Genomic DNA, 25,073 nt, shown 5'->3' with positions numbered 1-25,073 from the left:
TGTCATTTTATATGCTTAATTGAAATTTTGTATATTGCATTTCAAATTGAAAATTGCTACCAATATGCTTTCAGCACGCGGCGCTGCGCAGACCGATCGGCCCATGACAAACTATCGCGAGGGCCATTCGAAAGCACCGCTTTGAATCACTCTCGCGATGCTTCGAGTCATGTGACGCACCGCGCATGTGACGCCTGACAGGGCGGGCTCAAGTGAACTCCGTCACGCCGCGTCAGTCCAGAGTCGCACAATTATGAAAATTCCATCTTCCGCTGAAGCCGCAGCGGACGCACACGACTATCACCGCCGTCACCGGGCTTCCCTTCCTAGGCTTCACGAGCAGCACCTCGCCGATAGATGGCTAGAAGATCCGGATCAGCTCTTCCTCAGTCTGAACGCTGAAGAGAATGGTAGGGCTCGCGTCGCGCTGCTCTGGTGTTGAATGCGTGGCGAATGTGGCAAAAATCTATGCTGATTGCGGTTCTGTGGCGTGTCTGCGCTTGCCGCGGCTTCGCGAGATGGAATGCGCGTCGCACGCTGTTTTTCCGTCCATGTCTGTGTTGACAAGTGTCCCGCGTGCAGTCGCGGAGCTCGACCGACCGAATGCGTTGCGTTGAGCGCGTCCGGGGAGCTCGAGGGGTTTGGGCTCTTGCCTCGCGCGCTGCTAGCTTTAGCTGCTCTGACACGCGCGTGCGCCTAGTCCGGTAACGTTACCGGCGAACCGGGTTGAAAACAGCGAGCGTCACGTGCAGTGCAGATGTTTCCACCGCTGTCGTGTTGAATGACGGTTAAAGGTGAGGCGCAGAGTCGAGCTGTTAGATCACAGAGACTTTAACTCGTGTGACTGACTGAACGCGCTGCTAATCCCTCATCTCACTGACATTCACACTATAAACATCATGACATGTCACACATGTGTCATGAACACTCTATTATCATGATTAACATGCTTCCGTTGATTAGTGTGTGTCTTGTTTTCTATATCTAGTTGTCATTTTCCTTCAGTGTAATTTCGGCGTGTGCTTGACTTTATTCTGGTGTCCACGGGCTCGTGAGATGTTATTCTGACGTCATTGTGAAGTGACACCTCACGGTCTTGAGTTGTTGAAACCCCGTCAGGTTCTTCCAGAAGTCAACGAGCTTCTCTTTGTGTCCGACAGGAATAACCTGCAGGTCGGCCTGAATGTCCATCTCGTTGCCTAAAGGCAAATTTTTAGTCTAAACCCAGTGAACTATTTACACCCTTAAGAGCTTCACACTTATTTATTTTGGTCAAGTGTGTGGTGTGTGTTTGTGCACACATGGTATCAACCTTTGCGGTTTCAATGTAAGGTCCTAACTGGGAAGATTTGTGCATGAACATACTCAACACCACTCGAAGATTGTCTTATATATTTGCTTCACTTACTATGTTCCTTCTCATGGCATGTCCGTGTTATCCTCAGTGTAACTTTTGTGATTCTTGTCGGATTGATTTCCACCTGCAGTGAAGATGAAGACTACAACACCCATAATTCCAAACTCATTCACAGTGTCATCAAACTACCTCTGTGTTATTGTTTAGAACTGTATGTGTGAGGATGTCTGGGGCTGGAGTCTTAATATTGCAGCAATATTAAAGAACACTAGATAGTATAATAATAATAATGATTAATATGGAGTTGGAGATGCTTTTGTAGTATAATAGTAATAATGTCCTGCTGAACGAGTTATGTCACTTATGATGATGTCAGGCTGTGTGTGTTCTGTCTGCAACATGGTTTCCATTCCTGTACTTCACTGGAAAACCAAAATGTTTCCACAGAGGTCTATAATGTTTAGAATAAATACAGCTCTTATTAGTTGTGTCCTAATTACTATTTAATCAAATCAATTTAGTTTTGTGACTGAAAGTGAAGTGAAGTGATTGTCGGGCGGGAGGACGGGTTGTGTAGTGTGTCATGAGTGTTGCAGCATGTGTACCGTTGGTGGTGTATTGCGATATTTAGTTTGAGTATTGTTACACAGCTCTTGTGCCTTTAGATCTGATGTCAGGTTGTGTTGTTTGGTGTGTTACTGTGACATTAGTGAGTGAATTGAAAGAGTGCGTTTGTGTGTAGGGTGTGCAGATCATTAGTTAACATGTCCAGGAATGAAACTTTGAGTTTAATGCAAATTCATTTAGTCATCATGATAATGTCAACGTTGATGAGCGGGAAGTTTTGATTTCAGTCATTAAGAGTGAGAAACACTTAAAATTCTTTCAAATTAAACACACAAACAAACAAAATCATACACACACAGACATAACACACACACAAACACACAGAGCTGAGGGTGAAATGATTGACTGATGAAACTGGTTTGAGGTCGCTTAAACAGGTAAGTGATGTCATCGAGTGACCACAGTGTGTTGTTGATCAGAAATGTTCACATTTGTTGTACAGGTTTTGTGTGTTTGTTGAACAGTGTTCTAAGTGAGTGTTTGTTGTAATAAAGTGTTGATGTTTCAGAGACACACAGCGTCTGGGGCCCGTTTCAATAAGGAAGTTCAACCAACACCGAGTTTAAATCTGAATCATCTACGGGTTCCTGAATAAACAGACATGTTATTTTAAGGTCTGTGTGACTAAATTGAGCGCGATTAGGAACACAAATCAATAAACAAATGACGTATGCAATTTCAACACCGCTCACGCTTCTTAAAGGGGTGCAGATTGTAACAAACCCTGGGTTTGCGGAATAAAACCTGCTCCAGACCAGGTTAGGTTCACAGAGTATGTTACTCTGGTTACTCACTCGGAGTATAAGATACATCAATTTCTGAAATGGGCTTGACATACCCCGCAGTCACGGGTTTGACATACCTCACGTTCTGAAACCAAAAACACAGAGTATTCTGTTTTCTGGGGTTGACTTACTCTGAGTTTGCACTTACCCTGCTTTGTGAAACGGGCCCCTGATCTGCAGCTCAACTCACTGAACTCACATTCACTCATTAAACAATAACAGAGTCATTTCACTTCTGTCCATCATCAACTTTACTATTTACCATCAGATAACATCTGTGTGTGTGTGTGTGTCCGCGTGCGTTTGTGTTTGCGTGCGTGTGTGTTTGCATGCGTGTGTGTTTGCGCGTGCGTGTGTGTTTGTGCGTGCGTGTGTGTGTGCGTGCGTGTGTGTTTGCGTGCGTGTTTGCGTGCGTGCGTGTATGCGTGCGTGTTTGTGTGCGTGTATGTGTGCGTGTATGTGTGCGTGTATGTGTGCGTTTGTATTGTGTGCGTGTGTGTGTTTGTATGTCAGCTCATGAATATCAAGTAATTGTAAATCATCTGGTGGTCCAACTCGATTCTCTAGATATCTCAGACTGGAGTAACAGGGCGTAGTGGGCTTAACACCCCCCCGTGTTTGTTTGTTTTGTGTAATTGGTTGTTGTTATTTATTCTTTGTATTGTGTCTTAATGGAATATAATCAGATGTAATGATGATGATGGTCACAGAGAGAACTGTGTAAGAAATCCTTCCTTCACAGTGTGTGTCACATGCGGGAGATTACTGTAATACCAGACCTGAAGCAAACACACACACACACACACACACACACATTGTGAGGAGATTATTATTCACTCTCAGTGGTTTTCAGCAGAAGATGTGTATGTTAAACTATCAAAGTCAGCAGTCTGACTCCTCTGCACTTTTCAGATACTGAACTCTGTGTGTGTGTGTGTGTGTGTGTTTACACTGGCCGGTGTTTTGGCTAATATGATCCTGTTTGAGGTTATATCACACACACACATTCTGAGGATTCTGAGGTTTTGACATGAAGGTTTTTGACTCTTCAACAGAAGACACACACACACACACAGACACACACAGGTTTGTGTTTTTCAATCATTGATGCAGATGTGATGATGATCATTCTGAAGTGAGTTCGGGAAGGGTTTGTAGGGTTTCTCGCTGACCTTTGACCCCTGCACATGAGCTGTGGGTTTGTTGTGTTGGTAGATGACAGATGATGTGTTTGTGTGAGTTCAGGTCAGGCTGTGCTGAAGCGTCAGGGCCTTTGAAACTGTACAGGTGTGTTTATTGAGAGAGAATCTGATAAAGATCATTTAAACTGATGATAGTTTATGGTTTTGTGTGGTTATCAGGAACATTCATCTGCCCACACAAATGTAACACACAATCTCACTGGAACGTTACATGATCAATGCAGAGGTCACGGATGTCATATCAAACCTGTGTGAGTTTCTTTCTTCTTCAGAACACAAAAGAAGATATTTTGAAGAATGTCGATCATCAAACAACACTGAACTTCTTTGACTTCCATTGCATGAACACGAAACCACTGAGACATTTATCCAAATATCTCTGTTGTGTTTCACTGATGAAAGACTCTCGTACAGACCGTGAGGTGTGTGTGTCTGGATGTAGGACCTCTCTCTCTTTAATATCCCTGTTCTCGGTCAGAAACATTCATCATGACCCCCCCCCGGTCTGTTGCTACTGAACAGTGTTGAGAAACACAAAGTTAAGTGTGTTTGACTTCTGTGAAGTGCTGATGTTTCTCTATTCGCTGCTGCGACACAACGCTGAAGATGAAGATGAGGAGGTTTGAGCTCTTTGGTTTTAGAAGATCTCTAGGGTCTGTTAGTGTTGAGCGCTCGCTCGCAGAGTTTAAAGGAATTCTGGGAAATTTAATTAAACATTCCTCTCTGTTAACTGCGTCTGACTGTGAGGAGCCTGTTTGATGTGAACACGAGTGATGTGGATGTGATGGCGGCTTTATTAAAGCAATGATGTGGATTACAGGCTCTTACTGCGATTTCTCATTTTACTCTACTACTGTTTGGGTCTCTGTAAAGCTGTTTGTTACAACAACACAAAACTGAGACAAGAAATGTATAGAATGAAATTGTCTTGAGGTGGGCAGAGCTTGTGTTTGACATGTGTGTGGTGTAAACAGATGTTGTGTGATGTGAAGTGAGAATGTGTAGGGGTGGTGTTGTGTGATGACACTGAGAGCTGACTGTGATTGTGTGTGTGTGGATTCATCAGTGCTGTTGTGTGTAGATATCATCATCATCACTTCAGTCGTCTGTCCTCTCGCTCACTCACTATTACCCATGATACAACACGCGACGACCGCTTGATACTAATCATCCGGAGGAGAGTGACCGTTAATGCCACCAATGCACGTTTATACACTTGTGTTTGTTCTTGTCAACAGTTATTTTGTGTGTTAAACAGATTCAATCAATGTTATAGACAGTGGAGCTTTATTTGAAATATATTCAATCACTTTATTAAAGATCATACACGTGGAAAACCGTTGTTTTATTCTCTTTATTGAAAGCTAATACAAATATGGTGAAAATCAACTGCACCATTCATTACTCAATCCATGAAGCCACACAGGTGTGATATAAGAGTTGTGATGAATGTCCTCCACAATGCTGTCAGAAGCAGGTTATATTACACCAGTGTCTGAAATCCTTCACTCATTTTCATTCCCTTCTTCCCCATATAGATATAGATATATGGAGTATATGGACTCAAATGTCATTGTCTATATGGGAATAGTAAAGGAGTGAACAAGGGGTCGGTTTGAGACACACCAACTGACTGACGATTGTCTGACAAAACGTCCAGAGAACAATAGAAATAAAAATAGAGAAATACTATACATCTCAAATCTTTCTAGACGGATGTGTTCGGCTCAGATGAGTGGATCGTTTCATCAGATTTTCTTTTTGATCTGTTGCAGTCCCAGAAGTCCTGGATAGAAAACACGTTCACCAGGAGGGAATGTGTTTATATACTGCCTGTGTCCAAAGACCCGCACAGGTAAACACACAGAAACACAATCATGAAGTGAGTTTATGTTCAAGTGTTCTGTTTCTGGATCCATCTACTCGTCAAACATCAGCGTCCGTCACTGTGTTTTTATGAAGACGAGTCATTGAGTTCTGAACTGTAGTCATGTGACCAAAATCACTCTCATCATTGTGTGTGACGTGATGCTGTTGTGTTTGCAGATGTCTGCCGGGATGTCAGATCTGTCAGCAGCTCGTACGGTGAGTGAGAAAACACACACACGTACACATGAAACACGGCGACAGCTGCTGAAGATGAGTTTGTGTGTGTGTGTGTAGATGCTGCTGTGGGCGTTTGGTCCGGCAGCACGTGGGCTTCAGTGCGACTCTGCCGGTGAAATACTCAGACGTGCGTTTGGCTGAAGGGGAGCCGTCAGATGTGGAGCAGTGGTCTGTGGAGAAACACACCGAGGAGACGCCCACTGACGCTTATGGAGTCATCAACTTCCAGGGCGGATCTCATTCATACAGAGCCAAGGTCTGAACACACACATGTGATGTTTCTGATGCGGTGAAATCACTTCTTCACACTGAGAGGTCAATTTGAACACATTGCATCATGGGATACAGTATTACATGCAGTGTGTGTTTGTTCATCTCAGTGAAAACAGGTGGTCATGTTTAGAGGCTATTTCTTAATTAAAGATGAGGTAATGCACACAGTTTCTGTCGATCTCATATTAATCTTCAGAGTCTATACAGTAGTATTTCATACATGGTATTTTAGCTCTGGAACGCTCCATCTATCAGTCTCAAACCACATCCAGTTTATATAACATCCATCACTGAAATACCCTGAACAAACAAACACCTCAACGTCACCATCACAAGAGTAACCAGCTGCAGCTGCAGACCCACAGCGCAGATGATGTTGATAAGAGGGTCTTCCTATCACTCGTCGGTTGGCATGTGGGCGGGCTCTTTCTTTGACCTTGCCGTGGGCTTGCTTTTCCAGGCCAATTGCCAATAAAAGGAAAAGGGTTCCTGTTACGAAACAGGGATCCAGACTTATCTAAAACTTTCAGAAACAAGTTTGAGTGTATCAAACATAGAAATACTCCGTCATACGTCCAACTGGTTTTTTAACATGTTAAACATGAGAAGTCAGCTCGTTCAACAGTGTAAAGAATGCAGGACATAGCATGTTATCCTGTGTTTAAACGTGTCCATCAGTGCAAAGAGTGCATACTACAAAGTACATTATATTCTAGCACAGTAGTGAATGTGTCTGATCGAGCGATGTGATTGGCTGTGCAGTATGTGCGTCTGTCATACGACTCTCGACCGGAAGCCATCTTGAGACTCATGCTGAAGGAATGGCAGATGGAGCTGCCGAAGATCGTCATCAGCGTTCACGGCGGCATCCAGAACTTTGACCTGCATCCACGGATCAAACATGTGGTGGGAAAAGGACTCATTAAAGCTGCCGTGACCACAGGGGCCTGGATCCTGACGGGCGGAGTCAACACAGGTGTGTGTGTGTGTGTGGATTAACTTGAGCTCAGTAATGACAGTCATGAGAGTGTAAAGATCAGGTGTGTATGTTTGATGAGTGTTTACACGCTGGCCGAAACACGTGCACTAGTGATGTCACAGCTTCTGTATACTGTTGACTGTGGCATTTGTCTGCTGGGTTTTCAGGTGTGGCCAAGCATGTAGGGGACGCGCTGAAAGAACATCTATCCAGATCATCACGCAAAATCTGCACGGTTGGAATCGCACCCTGGGGAGTCATCGAGAACAGGAACGACCTCATCGGAAGAGATGTGAGACTTCATCACTCACACGTTCAAGACTAAATGAGATGTTTGTGCAGAGATCAATGACATGAGAATCTGTGTTGACACGTGTGTTGCGTGTTTGTGTGCAGGTTGTTGCACCGTATCACACTCTGTTGAATCCTCTCAGCAAACTCAACGTGTTGAATAACTTTCACTCACACTTCATTCTGGTGGATGATGGGACGGTGGGGAAATACGGAGCTGAAGTCAAACTGAGGAGAGAGCTGGAGAAACACATCAACCTCCAGAGGATACACGCACGTGAGTCGCACAAACTGTTGTCCCTCTTGTTACAAAACTGTTCCCAAAGGGACAGACGTGTATATAAACACACACACATGATTGTGTATAAACACAGTTGTGTTCAATGACAGTAATCATCCTGCACTCTGTGTCATTACACATAATCACTGTCAATCAAACGTTTGGACACACCCACTGATTCGGTGTTTTACAATAAAAGTGATGCTTCTGAAATGATCACATGACACACATGTGCAGTAAAACAGTAATCATGTAATGGCAGTGTTCAGTGTTGATTCAATTTGACCTTCTTCAGAGTTTTCCATCATCGTCGTCATCATCATCATCATTAGAGTTTCAGTCTGACAAGAAATGTGTTTATACGGACACACAACTGATATTTTACTGCGTGTGTGTGTGCAGGCATCGGTCAGGGCATCCCTGTGGTGGCACTGATTTTTGAAGGAGGTCCGAATGTGATCCTGACGGTGTTGGAGTATCTGCAGGAGAGTCCACCGGTACCTGTGGTGGTGTGTGAGGGAACCGGACGAGCCGCTGATATACTGGCATACGTTCACAAACAGACCGAGCCAGACGGGTATGACACACACACAGACACACACGAGATGTAATCACTGTGAAGACCTTGAACTGTGTCTGAGCTGTGTGAATGTTCCTCGTGTCTCAGTGCACTGCCTGACGGTGTTGAAGCTGACATCATCGCCACAATCAAGAAAACGTTCAACTTCAGTCAAAGTGATGCGCTGCATCTGTTCCAAACGCTCATGGAGTGCATGAAGAGCAAAGAGCTGGTACACACACACACACACACACACAAAGAAGCGCCTCAGATCAGAATGTTGTACATCGGTGTTTGTGTGTTCCAGATCACAGTATTTCACGTTGGTTCAGAGGATCAAGACATTGATGTGGCGATTCTCAAGAGTCTTCTCAAAGGTCAGTGTGTGTGTGTGTGTGTGTGTGTGTGTGTGTATGTGTGTTTCAAACATTAACTTCACGTCAGTGTGAGAATGACTTAAAGTCTAAACTACAGAAACACATTCACTTCATCTGTTTAGTGGTTAACTGTTGGAGAAACACAGGAGATTTCATCAGTGGAGGTCAAAGTGTTTCAAACGCATCACTAAACACGTTCTGTCAGATAACCATCTGTGTGTGTGTGTCTGTGTGTGTGTTACAGGCACAAACGCATCAGCCTTTGATCAGCTGGTCCTGACGCTGGCGTGGGACAGGGTGGACATCGCTAAAGATCACGTCTTTGTTTATGGACAACAGTTGCTGGTTAGTGAGTGTCTGCACAACAACAAGAGTAGCACACTCACTGGGCCAATGACCTCTGACCCCTCAAACTACATTAAACTATAGCATATGACTGTGCTAATCATTCAGTACCACAGTATCAAAGTCACAAGTTCTTCAGAATCATCACGCAGACATGATTTGTGTTGTTTATTGTGTTTGTTAAAATCATATAATAAGAGTTTTGGATCAGTCCCATCATTTGTGAGGAAGAGGTGATGTTCATGTGAAGTGTGTGTGTTTGTGTAGGTGGGCTCTCTTGAACAGGCCATGTTGGATGCGTTGGTGATGGATCGTGTGGAGTTTGTGAAACTTCTCATTGAGAACGGTGTCAGCATGCACAGATTCCTGACAATTACACGCCTGGAGGAGCTCTACAATACGGTACACACACATGCGCGCACACACACACACACTCACACACACCTGAGGAGTTGATTGTGGATCTAATGTCATTTATTCTTGTGTGACGGTGTTGTGATATAAATTTGACTCTTGTAACAGAAACAAACACCAACAAACCCAACTCTCTATCACCTGGTGAGGGACGTCAAACAGGTACAGAGCGCTCTCAGCTTCAGTCTGAGGTCATCTTGACGTTTTCTTGACTTATTAATCTTGTGTTGTTGTAGGGTAACCTCCCGCCCAATTATAAAATCACATTAATCGATGTTGGATTGGTGATCGAGTTTCTCATGGGAGGAACGTACAGATGTAACTACACCCGCAAACGCTTCCGCATCATATACAACAACCTGCACGGAAACAGTCGGGTAATGAAAGACTCCAGCTCATGTGTTGTGACTCGCTTTCAGAAGATCCACTTCTAATGTCTCTCTCTCTCTGTCTGTCTCTACGTCAGCGGTCGGGGAGACACACGGGCAGCACCTCGCACGAGTCCTTCAGCATTCAAGCAGATAAAAAAGAGAAAACCAGACACAATCACTTCATCAAGACGGCACAGCCCTACAAACCCAGAGTAAAGCCCGACCACATCTTTACACCTGTGTGTGTGTGTGTGTGGCTGGTTTAACATGTCGCACTCGTGTTCCTCAGCTTGACTCCACTTCTGAGCAGCAGAAGAAGAAGAGCAAAGAGGAGGTGGTGGACATCGACGACCCCGAGACCCGACGCTTCCCGTACCCCTTCAATGAGCTGCTGGTGTGGGCCGTGCTGATGAAGAGACAGAAGATGTCGCTGTTCTTCTGGCAGCACGGAGAAGAGTCCATGGCCAAAGCTCTGGTGGCCAGCAAACTCCTGCGCTCCATGGGCTACGAGGCCAAGAAGAGCGACGTGGTGGACGACACCTCAGAGGAGCTGAAGGAATACTCCAAGTGAGTGTGTGAGAGACGCGAGAACCAAACAAGGGCTTGCGGGTGTGTTTCTAACGCTGGTGTGCTCTCTGCTAGTGAGTTCGGGACGCTGGCGGTGGATCTGTTGGAGCAGTCGTTCAGGCAGGACGAGACCATGGCCATGAAGCTCCTGACGTACGAGCTGAAGAACTGGAGCAACTCCACCTGTTTGAAGCTGGCCGTGTCGTCTCGACTCCGCCCCTTTGTGGCTCACACCTGTACACAGATGCTGCTGTCCGACATGTGGATGGGACGACTGAACATGCGCAAGAACTCCTGGTACAAGGTGAGAGTTCCTGCGGCCGCATGTCCTCTCGGAGCGTGTCATGTCATGTGTCGATCTGCTGAGGACTGATGACGGTGTTGTTGATGTTTGTCAGGTGATCTTGAGCATCCTCGTTCCTCCGGCAATCCTTCTGCTGGAGTACAAGACCAAAGCTGAGATGTCCCACATTCCCCAGTCTCAAGACGCCCATCAGAGCATGGAGGACAGCGAACACAACCTGCAAAACCCTGACGACATCCAGATGGTAAAATCACACACCGCCATCACTTGAGAAACATTTGCACACTAAAGAATCTTCAAGAGAATACATGGGTTTTACTTCTGTTTGTGTGTGTGTTAGGACGTGTTTAAGGAAGTTCGTACCACTGACAATGCAGAAATCAAAAGTGAATCGGAGGTCCATGTTCGTTCTCGCCGCTTACCCATCACACGCAAGTTCTACGCTTTTTACCACGCTCCCATTGTCAAGTTCTGGTTCAACACGGTACGTATCGCTGCTTTCTCACGCTCTTGTGTGTGTGTGTGAGGCCTTCTGCTTCTGTAAAACATCCTGGATTAGTTCCCATTGTGATTATATCAGACACACACACGTCTCTGCATAAACCCACTGCATTAACACACCCCCCACCCCCCCCCACACACACACACACACACACAAACATCAGAGAGGCTTTAGTAGTGACATTTCAACCAGACTTGAACTTACCACTGTGTGTGTGTATGTGTGTGCGTGTGTGTGTGTGTGTATGTGTGTGTGTGTGTGTGGCCTTGTTTTTACATCCCGGTGAGGACCTAAACCTGAATACACACCAACTCATGAGGACTCGTGTCACTGTGGGGACCAAAATTGAGGTCCTCAAGGACACAAAAGATTTTAAATTGTACAGAAATATATTTTTGGAAAATCTAAAAATGCAAAAGGTTTTCTATGATCTTTAGGGTTAGGGGATCAAATATACAGTTTGTACAGTATACAACTCATTACACCTATGGACTGTCCCCACGGAGATAATAAACCAGACGTGTGTGTGTTGTGCTGACAGGTGTTTGTGTGAATGTGCTAGATAATTCTTTTATATTTTGTTGATGTGTGTGTGGAGAAGAAATCAAACCGTCACCATTGATTGTGTGTTGTGTGTGGTCATGTGATGATGTGATGTGAGAGGTGCAGAAGAGAGAAACATGAGTTCACTTGTGCTGTGCATAAAGAATGTGTATAGTGTCATAACAATTATGTGTGTGTTGCAGCTCTTTTATATCGGCTTCCTGATGTTATATTCATTTGTGGTGTTGGTGAAAATGGAGCCCCTTCCATCACCTCAGGAGTGGGTCGTCATTCTCTACATCTTTACACTGGCTGTGGAGAAGCTACGTGAGGTACGTGTGTGTGTGTTTAGATGTTTTCGAGGCATGTCAGAAACGTTTAGTTATTTGTTTTTGCATTTGTTATAATCCAACAAACTTCAGCTGAATGTTTAAACTTCATGTGTAATGATCGACTGTGAAATTGAGAGAACAAACGTGACAAATGAAGTGTTGCGCTGTTAAAGACCGTTTGAAGCTCTCATGTGAGAGAGAGTGAACAGAAGACAGGCGTTCACACACAACACAGAAACTACAAACCAGCGCTTGATTCTAAGCTAGCTCATTTATCAATCCTCCACACATTTCTACACAATATAATATATTCTACACCTTGACATAACTTGTGAAAAAAGCATGAAGAAGTTGAATAAAGCACTAACCCGTGTGAAGCCGTGGGTTAAAGTGTATTTTATAACAGCTGAGGGTATTGTGGCATGACATGAAGCAGAGTCATTAAATGCTCTGTAACACACTGCTTCACACGGCTTATTGCTTTTATTAAAGAGTTATTACATATGTGGAGCAAGGTTTCATAAAATTAAGTAAATAAAGTAATTTTTAGCCTATAAAATGCGGTCAGACGTTATTTATCCCGGGGTATTTTATAACGGATGAGAACTTGGCTCCATCAATCAGAATCAAGGACCAGAACTGACCCTTTTATAATGTGTGTTTTTCTCTGGATAGATGTTCATGTCAGAAGGAGGAAAGATCAGTCAGAAGATTAAAGTCTGGTTTGCAGATTATTTCAATATTTCTGACTTTCTGGCCATCCTCATGTTCTTTGTGGGGTTCGGTCTGCGCTTCGGGAAGGAAAACGTGTTAATCACGGGCCGGATCGTCTACTGTTTGAATATCATCTTCTGGTACGTGCGACTGCTGGATATTCTGGCCGTCAATCAGCACGCCGGCCCGTACGTCATGATGATTGGAAAAATGGTGAGTTTCCCAGTCGACGGTTTCTTTGTGTCACGGTTAGATGAGTTCTTCATGTGTGTGTTTGATTCTTTCTGCAGGTGGCTAACATGTTTTATATCGTGGTGATCATGTCGGTTGTGTTGCTAAGTTACGGAGTTCCCCGCAAAGCCATACTGTACCCGAACGAGGAACCCTCGTGGACTTTAGCCAAAGACGTGGTTTTCCAGCCATACTGGATGATGTACGGGGAAGTGTACGCCTATGAGATTGACGGTACGTCTGATGGGTTTTTGATTGAGTTCATTCATGCCAAACATTTAGGCTGGAGGATACGATCAACGGATCATTTATGTTTGTTAAATCTTTTATCATATTGATTCAGAACAAATTGTGTGTGTGTTTTAACAGTGTGTGCAAACTCCACCGACAATAATTTTCAGCATCTGTGTGACACGGGCGTGTGGTTGACACCTCTGCTTCAGGCCGTCTATCTCTTTGTTCAGTACATTCTGATGGTCAATCTGCTCATCGCCTTCTTCAAGTGAGTGACCCGACCCGACCTGTCAGTCCACATCGCTCTCTTTCAGTTCTTCATCTTCCTGCTCTTGTTTCTCCAGTAACGTGTACCTGCAGGTGAAGTCCATGTCAAATCTGGTGTGGAAATACCAGCGATACCATTTCATCCTGGCATATCACGACAAACCCATCCTGCCCCCCCCTCTGATCCTGCTCAGTCACGTGGTGTCTGTGCTGTCGTCCATCTGCAGGAAGAGAAAGAAGGACAGCGGCACCTACGGGCCGAGTAAGTGACGTCTGGCTCTCGTCCGGTGGATGTTTCTTGGCTGTGTCTCTTACATGATCTCCATGTTCTTCACAGAACTCTTCCTGACAGAGGAGGACCAGAAGAAGCTTCACGACTTTGAGGAACAGTGTGTGGAGACATACTTCCATGAGAAGGACGACCACTTTCATTCTGGCAGTGAAGAGAGAATCCGACTCACATCCGACAGGTTGTTCAAGCACTGCTCACAGATGTAGAACACCTTTAGGCTTTTACATTTCCTCCGAAACACGATGACAATGTGAATAAACTGTTCCTGCATGTGCTTTCTCAGGGTGGAGACGATGTGCGTTCAGCTGAAGGAGGTCGGGAACAAAGTGAACTTCATTAAGCGATCGCTGCACACTCTGGATTCTCAGATCGGACACCTGCAGGATCTCTCGGCGCTCACGGTGGACACGCTGAAGGCCCTGACAGCACAGCGGGCATCTGAGGCCAGCAAAGTCCACAACCAGATCACCCGTGAGCTCAGCGTCTCCAAGAACCTGGGGCCTGGCCTGAGTGACATCACGGGACACTCCAAATCCAGCGCTCTGGTGCGGTGCAGTGTGGGTTTCCTGCCCCCTGCCACCAGCATAGCGGACTCGTTGTTTGGGGGCGGAGCCAAAGACAGAATGCAGCGTCACGAGGCTGAGCCTCCTCTGAGCCCTGGAAGGTACTTTGCTCCGTTGGCGCCAGAGGCCGGGTCGTCTGGTCACGCCGCACCGCAGATGCGCTCGCTCAGGGATTCTCACAGGCGCTCTCCTCAGCTGAGTCGGCGCGAGGAGGACGGCGCTGCCTCGAGTCCCATCAGTGCCCCGGCTGGAACGGCCACGTTCTTCGTCAGCACGCCCACGCAGCTCGCCGACTCTCGGACGCATTCGCCGCCTCACGCCCGCCGCACGGAGCCGCTGCACCCCTCCGTGGAGTTTGGGGCCTTCGTGGGTGAGTATGAGGAGGAAGAGGAGGGCGACCCAGTTGAGGTTGTGTGTGAAGACAAATGCGAGGGATACGTGAATCATGCCTTTACCGATGATGATGATGAGGTTAGAGTAGAGGAAGCCGTGATGGCCGAGCAGCCTGACAGAATCACTGTACTCTCTGGCTCTCCTGATAATCCGCCCCAGGGACCCCAGCCTAGCGAAGCGCTACAGAGATCGGCCCCTGGCAGACGCCCGCTGCAGAAGAACAGAGGTTTGCGTTCGGTCCAGATGTGGGGTTAGGCCTGTTGGTGATACGTGAAGCATTATAACCCTGTCCTAACCGTGACCCCTGACCCACCCGTCTGCATGCCCCGTGTAGATTAGAGGGTGAGACGGGTGTCTCGGTCTGTCGGTTGTTTGTTGGCGGGACTCTGAAATGGGTCTTTGGGAGAAAAAGTGTTGTGTGAGAGACTAACACTGGGTGGTGCTGGTGCTGTCAGAAGAGCTCAAACTACACGTTTCACACGGTGACTGACTGTCCATCTCTTGTCTTTCCTGTTATAATAATCCCTCCTCTTTGACTGATTTCTCTGAAGGTCACAGGGTCGATTCAGAGGGTCAGAGGTCCTTCCCTAAAGAGGTTTCGGCTACCGGCCGGCAGCTCAGCCCATCCAGAAAGGATCAGGATGCGGTGGGTGTCTAAGATGAAAAGATTCCCTGTTGATGATTGATCTGTGTGATTGACGATGTGTGTGTGTGTGTGTGTGTGTCACAGGGTCACATACGGATAGTGAACTCATACGCCGGTTTCACAGAGTTTGACAGAAACCCTTCGATCTTGCATCCAGAGTCCAGTAAGTTTGAACGACAACATTACACAACACCAGTGAAGCCTTTAAACATTAACCTTTTGTATACACATCACACCTCCACACGACTGCCACATGATGAAACCGAGACGCTCGTCTAGACTACTGTCTTTCTGACCACACATGGATTAAAGGGGCGAGTATAGTGCGACTTTCCTTGTCGCCGCACCACCCGCATAATGTCATTTTTGTCATCAGGTGGGTCCCTGGTCGTCCGCTCATCCCGTCCTCGTGCAGATGTAATGCGTACAATGGCGCATGTGCGGGAAAAAAAGAGAATCGCCCGAGTACACTCGGTGACATACTGCACATGTGTCAAACTCATCTGCGCACTCTTATCTGCGATTGAGCGTGAGATGGTCGTGCACAGTCAAGAATACCTGACCCTTTACAGTATTAACACACTACTCAAAGGAAATCAAAAGAGACAAAAACATGACACGAGGTGTTAAATTCTGTCAGCGTGTCCATCATCTGAAGTCCTGTGTGTGTGTTTCAGCGCTCCGTAAACGGGAGAAGAGTCGCGTGTCATTGGAGGACATCTCACGGCATGAGGATCTTTCAGTGGCTGTGCTATTGGTCAGTCAAACACACAACACGACAACATGCTGTGTTACAGAGAGCATCATCACACAGACGTGTAACTCTTGCTGTCATTCATTCTCAGGGTAAATCAGTGCAATCCAGCAAACTGTGAGTAACACGTGTCTGTTCCTGCATGACGATGTCATTGTGTTCAGAATGAAAGATCAGGTGAAGATTACAGGTGTGTGATTATCATGTGTCTGTGTGTGTTCTGCTCTTCTTCAGGACTGCAGGAGATGATGTTTCTAATGGTAAGTGTTGTGTCTCATTGAAAGTATTTACACACACAGTGAACCCAAGCCGACCGCTCTGTGTGTGTGTTTCAGCTGCAGCGGGTGTGTACGCGGCCCGACACACACACCTCAGTGCACGCAAGGACTGTAAGTCTCACACCTGCTGCTTCACTGTAAAGAACACTGTCATGTACCGTAGCACAGTATAGGGCTGCAACGATAATGTCAACAGTAAAACATTGTCGACACATTATTTAGTTGTCGAGCGGTTGTTTGATTTCACATGATGTATTTTAAGGGCCTGCAATAACTTGGTTTGACCTGTGGGGCGCTGTAGCTCCACTACCCTTCAAGAGGCAACGCAATAGTAGAACATGATGCTTGCCAATCCAAGCTGAAATAGCAGAGCGGTCTATGATGATTGGTGCATATATTTTGCCTAGCATATAAGCACATGAACACACCTTCAGTCGTTTATTGAAAGGCACGTGTGTGATGTCATGTGACAGGAGTCCATCCTTACTGTGAATTAAAATGCATTTGGAGTCACAGAGCGAGCGTTTTACAGGAAATACACTGCAAACTCTTTCTTGACCCCCCCCAAAAACATGCTCCATCTGTACCTGTATAAACATACCGGCCAAGTAAACAGAAGAATCCTGCTCAAAATACCATAGAAATGTCATGGATTATGGTAATTGAAATGGTTTTAATAGAAACTATACTGGTGTAACGTTTTTTGGTACTGATAAATTCTATTGGTGGGAATAATGCCCAAAACACACTACAAATTGAGTTCTAATGAAAAGTTTATTGCTTATAATAGTATTTCAAGAAGAAGAAGAAGAAGTTTTATTTATATATCGCCATAGCTCAAAGCCGCTTCTATGGAAACCATTTTAATTCCTTTGATGAGTTCTATTGGGTTTCTATAGTTTCTTTCCAGCTGGGGTAGCCCATGTTTCTCTTAAATAAATCCTGTAATTGATCAGTCTTTAGAATCATTAGTAATTTTTAGAACATCATTATTTTTTAAATCTACAGTAAATTGTGTAATGTTAACGTTTAATGATATGGTGTTGTACTGACCCTTAGATTAATCCATTATCAAAATAATCGTTTGTTGCAGCCCTAGTACAGTAATGACATCCCACTGCTCTTCTGATGTCATTCTGATTCTGTTTAACTCTTGTGTAATGTTGTTGTTTATCTGTTTTTCTTCTTTTGTTTTCGTGTGCAGCAATCGGTTCTCCCTTCAAGCCCATGGAGACGTATCAGTACTCAGGTGTGTGCGTTTGTGTCATTTACAGAAACTATAAACACACGCTGATCCAAACCCAAGGCATGAGATCAAACAGAGCTGAACGTGTCCTTCACACGTGATGCTTTGGGTTTGAAACAGACGTGTTCCAGCAGCTTTTGTGACGTGTACTGACATCAGCCCTTTGTGTGTGTGTGTGTGTGTGTGTGTGTTGTGTGTCATGGTGTACACGTGTGTTAGCGGTGGAACGTAATAACTTGATGCGGTTGTCTCAGAGTATTCCATTTACCCCAGTGCCCCCTAAAGGTAAGACACATTACTTCCCTCTTTCCCATCATGCTTTGCTCTGTATTATGATGATGGGCTGGATCATGTGATGCTTTATACTGTGGTTGTGTTCTACAGTCTTCTTCGTTGCATTTGCATCAAAAACGATGATCATAAACGTACTCGTGTTATAAGACTGCAGTCACAGCGCCCACCCCAGTCTGATGGATTCTGGTTCTGTATTTTGTACAAACGAACTCGAGCAAGAGCAAAAGTGTTTACACGCGCAACATTCTCTCGTCAGGTGAACCCGTCACCGTGTATCGGCTGGAGGAAAGTTCTCCAAACAGCATAAATAACAGCATGTCCTCGTGGGCTCAGCGTGGACTCTGTGCAAAGATCGAGTTCCTCAGTAAAGAGGAGATGGGCGGCGGTCTGCGGAGGGCGCTGAAAGTTCTCTGCACTTGGTCAGAGTACGACATTCTGAAACCAGGACACCTGTATATCGTCAAATCCTTCCTACCTGGGGTGGTCAACACATGGCAAAGCATTTACAAAGAAGAGACGGTCCTGCATCTCTGTCTCAGGGTAAGAAACATCATATCATATATACACAACTGAGAGGAACACACATGTGAAAACATTTCAGTGTCTCCTCCTGATGATAGACAATAGAGACACTTTATCTGAACGAGTAAGAGATCTAAAGAGACGACAAAGATCAAAGGGGTTGCTAGCGGTGTTAAGATGACCGATTCTGCACTTTATGTTTCTGTTGGTCTCACTCTGTCGTTCAGGATCAGAAAGGAAGAATGGCTTTGGTTCATTCTTTGGTTGACTGAGAACATCAGAAGAACTCTTTGTTTCTTTTTTGTTCTTTATAGGAAATTCAGCAGCAGAGAGCAGCTCAGAAACTCACATTTGCCTTCAATCAGATCAGACCTAAAACATTCCCATACTCCCCCAGGTAACATATCATCATCATGAACGGATGATTAACCCAGATGAAGCCATAGCTGACTTCTCAAGTCAATCTCTGTGTTCTCTGAAGGTTTCTGGAGGTGTTTCTGCTGTATTGTCACTCTGCGGGTCAGTGGTTTGCCATCGAGGAGTGCATCACCGGAGACTTCCGCAAGTTCAATAACAACAACGGAGATGAAATCGTTCCCACCAATCTGCTGGAAGAAACCATGCTGGCGTTCAGTCACTGGACATATGAATACACACGAGGAGAGCTGCTGGTGCTGGATCTGCAGGGTTTGTCTACACAAGTGTCGATCTTGTTTACTTACACAGTGTTGTTGTGCGGCGTCTCTGAAGTGTTGAGGAGCATCAGATCTGTCAAACTACTGTTATTATTGCGTGTGCTTCATACATCTAGATCTGTCTTCTGTCACTTAACATCCTCCGTCAGTGATGCCAGACATTTGTCAGAAAGGTTTTAAACCTCACAGAGACGTGTTTTTGACGACTTCATGCAACAAAGAAGACAGTTATAGATGCTTTTGTGTTATTGTGTTGACCGTGAGTCTTATCTGTCCACAGGGGTGGGCGAGATTCTAACAGATCCCTCCGTCATTAAGAGTGGAGAGAAAGGGTGAGTTCTCAAACATGTCACGTGTGAGGTGATGACGTTTTGCAATCTTCATGTCTGACTGTGGGTGAACATGACAGGTCTTACGATATGATCTTCGGTCCTGCAAACCTGGGAGATGATGCCATCCGCAATTTCCGTGCCAAACATCACTGTAACTCCTGCTGCAGAAAACTCAAACTTCCAGGTGAGTGAGTTCAACCATCAGGGAATGATTTAGCCGTCATCTCATCTGTCTGTGGACATCATCCTTGAAATGTTTTCTTGGCTCAGATCTGAAGAGAAACGACTACACTCCAGATAAACCGGCAGTGGCACCGCAGCACGAATCCTCCGAGGGCCCGTCCCACTCCACGCCTACAGGGGGCGCTACTAAAGAACAGCGCCCGTCAATGCGCTTAATGCTGTGAGCCGCACACACGCACAAGCACGCGCGCTGTCATGAGAAACACTGTGTGCAGGACCTGTGTGTGTGTTTTTATATGACGTGGCGTTGAGATTGTGTGGCCTCTGAACAAATGAACAGATGCTGATGCCGTTCAGAGATGTTTTATAAAGTCACATGTATAATCAGCTTTTAAGAGTATTTTTTAACCTTTTTATGTCCATATGAAATGATAAAGTGGTTAATAACTGGTACAGTATCAATGTAAAATAAAGTATTTATTCTAAACTACGAAACGTTGCCTTGTATAAAAAATAGCAATTTTAAGTGCAATGTCAGTCACTTACTGGTTTTGGTGGAATCAGATTTTGTACAGAGCTGTATGCCAACAGAATATGTTTTGATGTACAGAAAACTACATGTGCACAGCATGTATGAATGCGTTCAAGGTTCATACATGTAGATAATGGGCAGATTGCAATGCAAATGACATCGGAGTATGTGCCGAAACACAATCGCAACACAACTTTCTAATGTTACAGCGGTACTCGTGTCTATACTGTCACTGGAGTATTGTGTGTGAGAGAGATCTCGTGTATCTTATAGATACATCTATCTGACACCATTATATCAGCTGAAACGAGACAATATTTGATGCTGGAGATAATAATGGATCTGTTAACTTTTTTTTACTGTACATTTGAACAATAAAAGACTTAAAGACGCTCATGATTTGTGTTGTGATTTATCCGGATGAGCTGATGACCATTAAACACACTTTCAATGCTTCATGCAGCAGTATTATTGTTGTATACCTCATTTAAAAGGTCATCAGGGTTTATTCTTTGTCATTAGACTTGTTTTCTTGAAGAATATTTGACATTTACGCTCACGTGTATTTTCAATTTGTCATGTCGTGACGTGAGGAGCCAGAATTCAACGGAAGAAAATGATCAGTAACGCAGAAGACTTCAAACAGATTCTTATTTGATTCTTTATAGTTCTGTAATCTTATAACTCCCTTGAAAAAAAATGATTTTGAACAAATGTATTCAGTGAAGTGACGATCACTATGTATATGGAAGCATATGTGGTGCAAAATTCAATTACCAATGTAATATGCAGTATGTAAATTAACAATGCAATTGTGTATCTAAATATACATTTGAAATAACGTATGTGCAACATTAAGTGCAAAATGAAAATAAAAATTAAATTATATCAATTACATTTGTCAGTTCCTACATTAGTTTTAATGTTATTTAAATGGATATTTTTAACGCTCTTTAAGTTGCAAAATTAAAATGAAAATGCATTCCCGGATTGATTATATATGTTTAAGATAGTCATCAAAACTGTAGCAAAAAGAAAATTCTAATGTCATTTTCCCTTAATGCATTAACATTAACAGGTTGAACATTTGGGATTGCATTTTCATTTACACACAGCGCGTTGAGTGGTGCAAAATTCAATGTGGACTTGAAAATGCATTTCGAGCTGACCACGCCCCCTCCCCGGTACAGGATAAAACATTAAATTGCATGCACACGAATTTGAGCACAAATAAAAAAATTACTTGGGTGTTTTTTTAAGATTAGTACGTCTTTGTAGACGATAGAACTAGAAGCTACATTGCTAGAATATTCTGCCTTATCAAGCGGTGAGCTCGCCTGTTGAATGTCTCATAATCACTTGACTTTCTCATACGCGTTTTCATCATGAACACATTCAGTATTTTGATTAATGTCTTTTTTGTCACAATATCTTCATACAATTGTTCAGTAACTGTACAATAACAAACGCGATACATCCACATGAAATACACCTCTGTACCGTTTCTTCGTGCTGGAGGCAGTGTAAGGGGAGAGATTATGCACAAATACACATAAACATTGCCAAAGTGGAGATCTGCCCTTACGAAAATTAACCTTGGTTTCTAATTCATCCGGATGCTGCAGTTTAGGCTGTGACAGATCCACTGAATAATTCGATTCCTGAAGTTAAGAAAATGTTGCACCACAAAAACAGTCAATATCATAATATTGATATTGATAACAGTCAATATCTTAACATAATCATTCTGAAACAAAGACAACAAATACTGAACGTGTTTATGATGAAAACGTGTATGTGCAAGCGATTTAACGCTTTTATTATCTCTGCAGTCGAACGTGTTTTCCGCACCTCAAAACAACACACCTGACTAGCAAATAGCGATGCTGACTCCGCCTTCACGCAATGACGCTGTACCGGGGTGGGGGCGTGGTCAGCTCGAAATGCATTTTCAAGTCCACATTGAATTTTGCACCACTCAACGCGCTGTGTGTAAATGAAAATGCAATCCCAAATGTTCAACCTGTTAATGTTAATGCATTAAGGGAAAATGACATTAGAATTTTCTTTTTGCTACAGTTATGCTTGACTATCTTAAACATATATAATCAATCCGGGATTGCATTTTCATTTTAATTTTGCAACTTAAAGAGCGTTAAAAATATCCATTTAAATAACATTAAAACTAATGTAGGAACTGACAAATGTAATTGATATAATTTAATTTTTATTTTCATTTTGCACTTAATGTTGTTGCAAATGTATATTTAGATACACAATTGCATTGTCAATTTACATACTGCATTTCAATTTTGCTTATTGCATTTCCATTTTGCATATTACATTGGTAATTGAATTTTGCACCACACATGCTTCCATATATGTAGTTCTCACTCTGAAGGGAGCAGAGCTTCATGTGCAGGTGTGAATCATCAGACTGCTGACTTTAAATCTGAGTTTGCTGTCTGGTGAGGAAACGACGGATTGTCCGCAGAGGACTTTAGATTATGAGGTAAAAGAAGATTCACATTCATCGAAAATGTTTTGTGCCGAGCAGGAATAACTAGATTTACTTCAGAGTTGAGAGGATCTGCGCGCGAACATTTTAAGCGCGAGCATTTCGATGTGTCGGTATCGAGACAGAAGGTCTTTATTAAACATGTACATGCGTATCCCAAAAATACTTTTGTTTACATTATATTTAGCATTCAAGACGAAAAGAAACACAAAAAATATTTATCTTTAATGTTCCTGAGCGCGCCGTTAAATCAAATCACGTGTTCAACACAATAAGACTCAACTCAACTCAACTCAACTTTATTTATATAGCGCTTTTTACAATTTTCATTGTTACAAAGCAGCTGTACATGAGACACATTTAATACAAGTATGAATTCTAAAGCAGCCCCCCCGGCCAGGCAGATAGTGCAAAACAATATGCAAACGGTGGTGAGGAACCCAAAACTCCCATCGAGAAAAAAAACCTCAGGGGAACCCAGGCCCAACCAGGGGATTCCAGTTCCCCTCTGGCAAAAGCTGCTGCCTCTGCACAAGCTCATCAGTGCTTGCACAACAAGGCTTAATAAAAATATAAAAATTAAAGATTATCATTAACAATCTAATAGCATTTGAAATGTTGTAGAAAAAAACAAAGTTGTCGCGTCCTTTATCCAGCTCTATCCTCTTAGCACTTGTCAGGTCACCGCTTCCCATTCTCAGCTCTGCCATCAGGTCTGGGCATGAACTGCATCCTGCGGTAACCTTGGAACAAAGAGACAAGACTGGCTGAGAGTAGAGTAGTGTTCTGCACTCTTTGATGCAACAAGTACATCATTTGTTGTTGGATGTGTTCCTGGTTCCGGTTGATCTAAATAATGCAGCCTAAATCCTCTGAGGATTAATATTATGGAGGTGTAGTGTATGCAAGATTAAAAAGATGAGTCTTTAGTCTAGATTTAAACTGACAGAGTGTGTCTGCCTCCCGGACCGTGCAGGGAAGAATATTCCAAAGTTTAGGCGCTAGATAAGAAAAGGATCTACCACCTGCACTTGATTTTGAAATTCTAGGTATTACCAACTGACAGGACCCCTTAGAACGTAATGTACGTGGTGGTCTGTAATACAATAGAAGTTCATTCAAATACTGCGGCGCTAGACCATGTAGGGCTTTATAGGTAATAAGCAAGATCTTAAAGTTAATGCGATGCTTTATAGGTAACCAGTGCAAGGTTGACAGAACCGGGGTTATATGCTCATACTTTTTTGTACGTGTAAGAACTCGAGCTGCCGCGTTTTGAACCAGTTGCAGTTTTTGTAATAGGCCCGCAGGGCAACCACCTAGAAGTGCATTACAGTAATCTAGTCTTGATGTCATGAATGCATGAATTAATTTCTCTGCATCTGACAGTGACAGCATATGACGTAATTTAGATATATTCTTAAGATGGAAAAATGCAATTTTACAGGTGTTTGCGACATGGCTTTCAAATGAGAGAGTACTGTCAAATACAACGCCAAGATTCTTAGCTGATGACGAGGATTTTATGGAGCATCCGTCAATCGTTAAGCAGTATTCTTGGTTGTTACGCATAGCAGTTTTCGGTCCAGTAAGTAACACTTCTGTTTTGTCCGAGTTTAGTAGTAAAAAATTGTTACTCATCCACATTTTTAAGTCAACTATGCAATCCTTTATTCGATGAAACTGCTGGGTTTCATGAGGCATCGAGGAAATATAAAGTTGAGTATCATCAGCATAACAGTGAAAGCTAATTCCGTGTCGCTTTATTATATCTCCTAGAGGTAGCATGTATAATGCGAAGAGCAGGGGTCCCAAGACTGAGCCCTGTGGTACACCGTACTGGACTTGTGATTTGCGGGACACCTCATTGTTTATTGCTACAAATTGAAAACGGTCGGATAAATAAGACTTAAACCATTTCAATGCTATTCCGTTAATGCCGACGTAATTTTCGAGTCTATGTAGAAGTATGCTGTGGTCAATGGTGTCAAATGCAGCACTGAGGTCTAGCAGCACCAATAACGAAATACAGCCACGGTCAGACGCTAAAAGCAGATCATTTGTAACTCTGATCAAAGCAGTCTCTGTACTGTGACATGCTCGAAATCCAGACTGGAATTCATCATTAATGTCATTCCTTTGGAGGAAGGAGCATAATTGAGTTG

At 43.8% G+C, this 25,073-nt stretch overlaps 1 protein-coding gene across 1 annotated transcript; it reads left to right on the top strand.

Moving 5' to 3' along the window:
• The first annotated feature begins 207 nt into the window (after positions 1-207).
• trpm7 (transient receptor potential cation channel, subfamily M, member 7) lies at positions 208-20,786 on the top strand. The gene is made up of 40 exons (XM_056765687.1): positions 208-410; positions 5,747-5,826; positions 6,018-6,056; positions 6,135-6,333; positions 7,113-7,326; positions 7,497-7,621; positions 7,726-7,897; positions 8,303-8,477; positions 8,568-8,691; positions 8,767-8,836; positions 9,081-9,181; positions 9,449-9,583; positions 9,704-9,757; positions 9,832-9,972; positions 10,062-10,178; positions 10,256-10,533; positions 10,609-10,837; positions 10,932-11,081; positions 11,178-11,321; positions 12,086-12,214; positions 12,890-13,141; positions 13,219-13,393; positions 13,529-13,661; positions 13,738-13,922; positions 13,998-14,130; positions 14,236-14,885; positions 15,460-15,554; positions 15,639-15,717; positions 16,232-16,311; positions 16,400-16,425; positions 16,543-16,568; positions 16,644-16,697; positions 17,791-17,835; positions 18,052-18,117; positions 18,383-18,666; positions 18,963-19,045; positions 19,130-19,335; positions 19,624-19,675; positions 19,753-19,859; positions 19,946-20,786. Exons 1-40 carry the CDS (start codon positions 408-410, stop codon positions 20,080-20,082), a joined length of 5,547 nt encoding a protein of 1,848 aa, XP_056621665.1. The 5' UTR covers positions 208-407; the 3' UTR covers positions 20,083-20,786.
• The last annotated feature ends 4,287 nt before the right edge of the window (positions 20,787-25,073 follow it).

Source organism: Triplophysa dalaica, chromosome 14, assembly GCF_015846415.1.
Source record: "Triplophysa dalaica isolate WHDGS20190420 chromosome 14, ASM1584641v1, whole genome shotgun sequence".
NCBI classification, from domain to species: domain Eukaryota; kingdom Metazoa; phylum Chordata; class Actinopteri; order Cypriniformes; family Nemacheilidae; genus Triplophysa; species Triplophysa dalaica.
The sequence above is the reverse complement of the archived record's forward strand: the minus strand, read 5'-3'. Positions and strand labels throughout refer to the sequence as shown.

Bases quoted from the DNA above. Each gene is read 5' to 3' on its own strand.
- trpm7 (XM_056765687.1), top strand. The intron at 8,837-9,080 runs GTCAGTGTGTGT...TGTGTGTTACAG, and splicing joins TCTCAAGAGTCTTCTCAAAG to GCACAAACGCATCAGCCTTT. The intron at 19,046-19,129 runs GTAACATATCAT...TGTTCTCTGAAG, and splicing joins ACATTCCCATACTCCCCCAG to GTTTCTGGAGGTGTTTCTGC.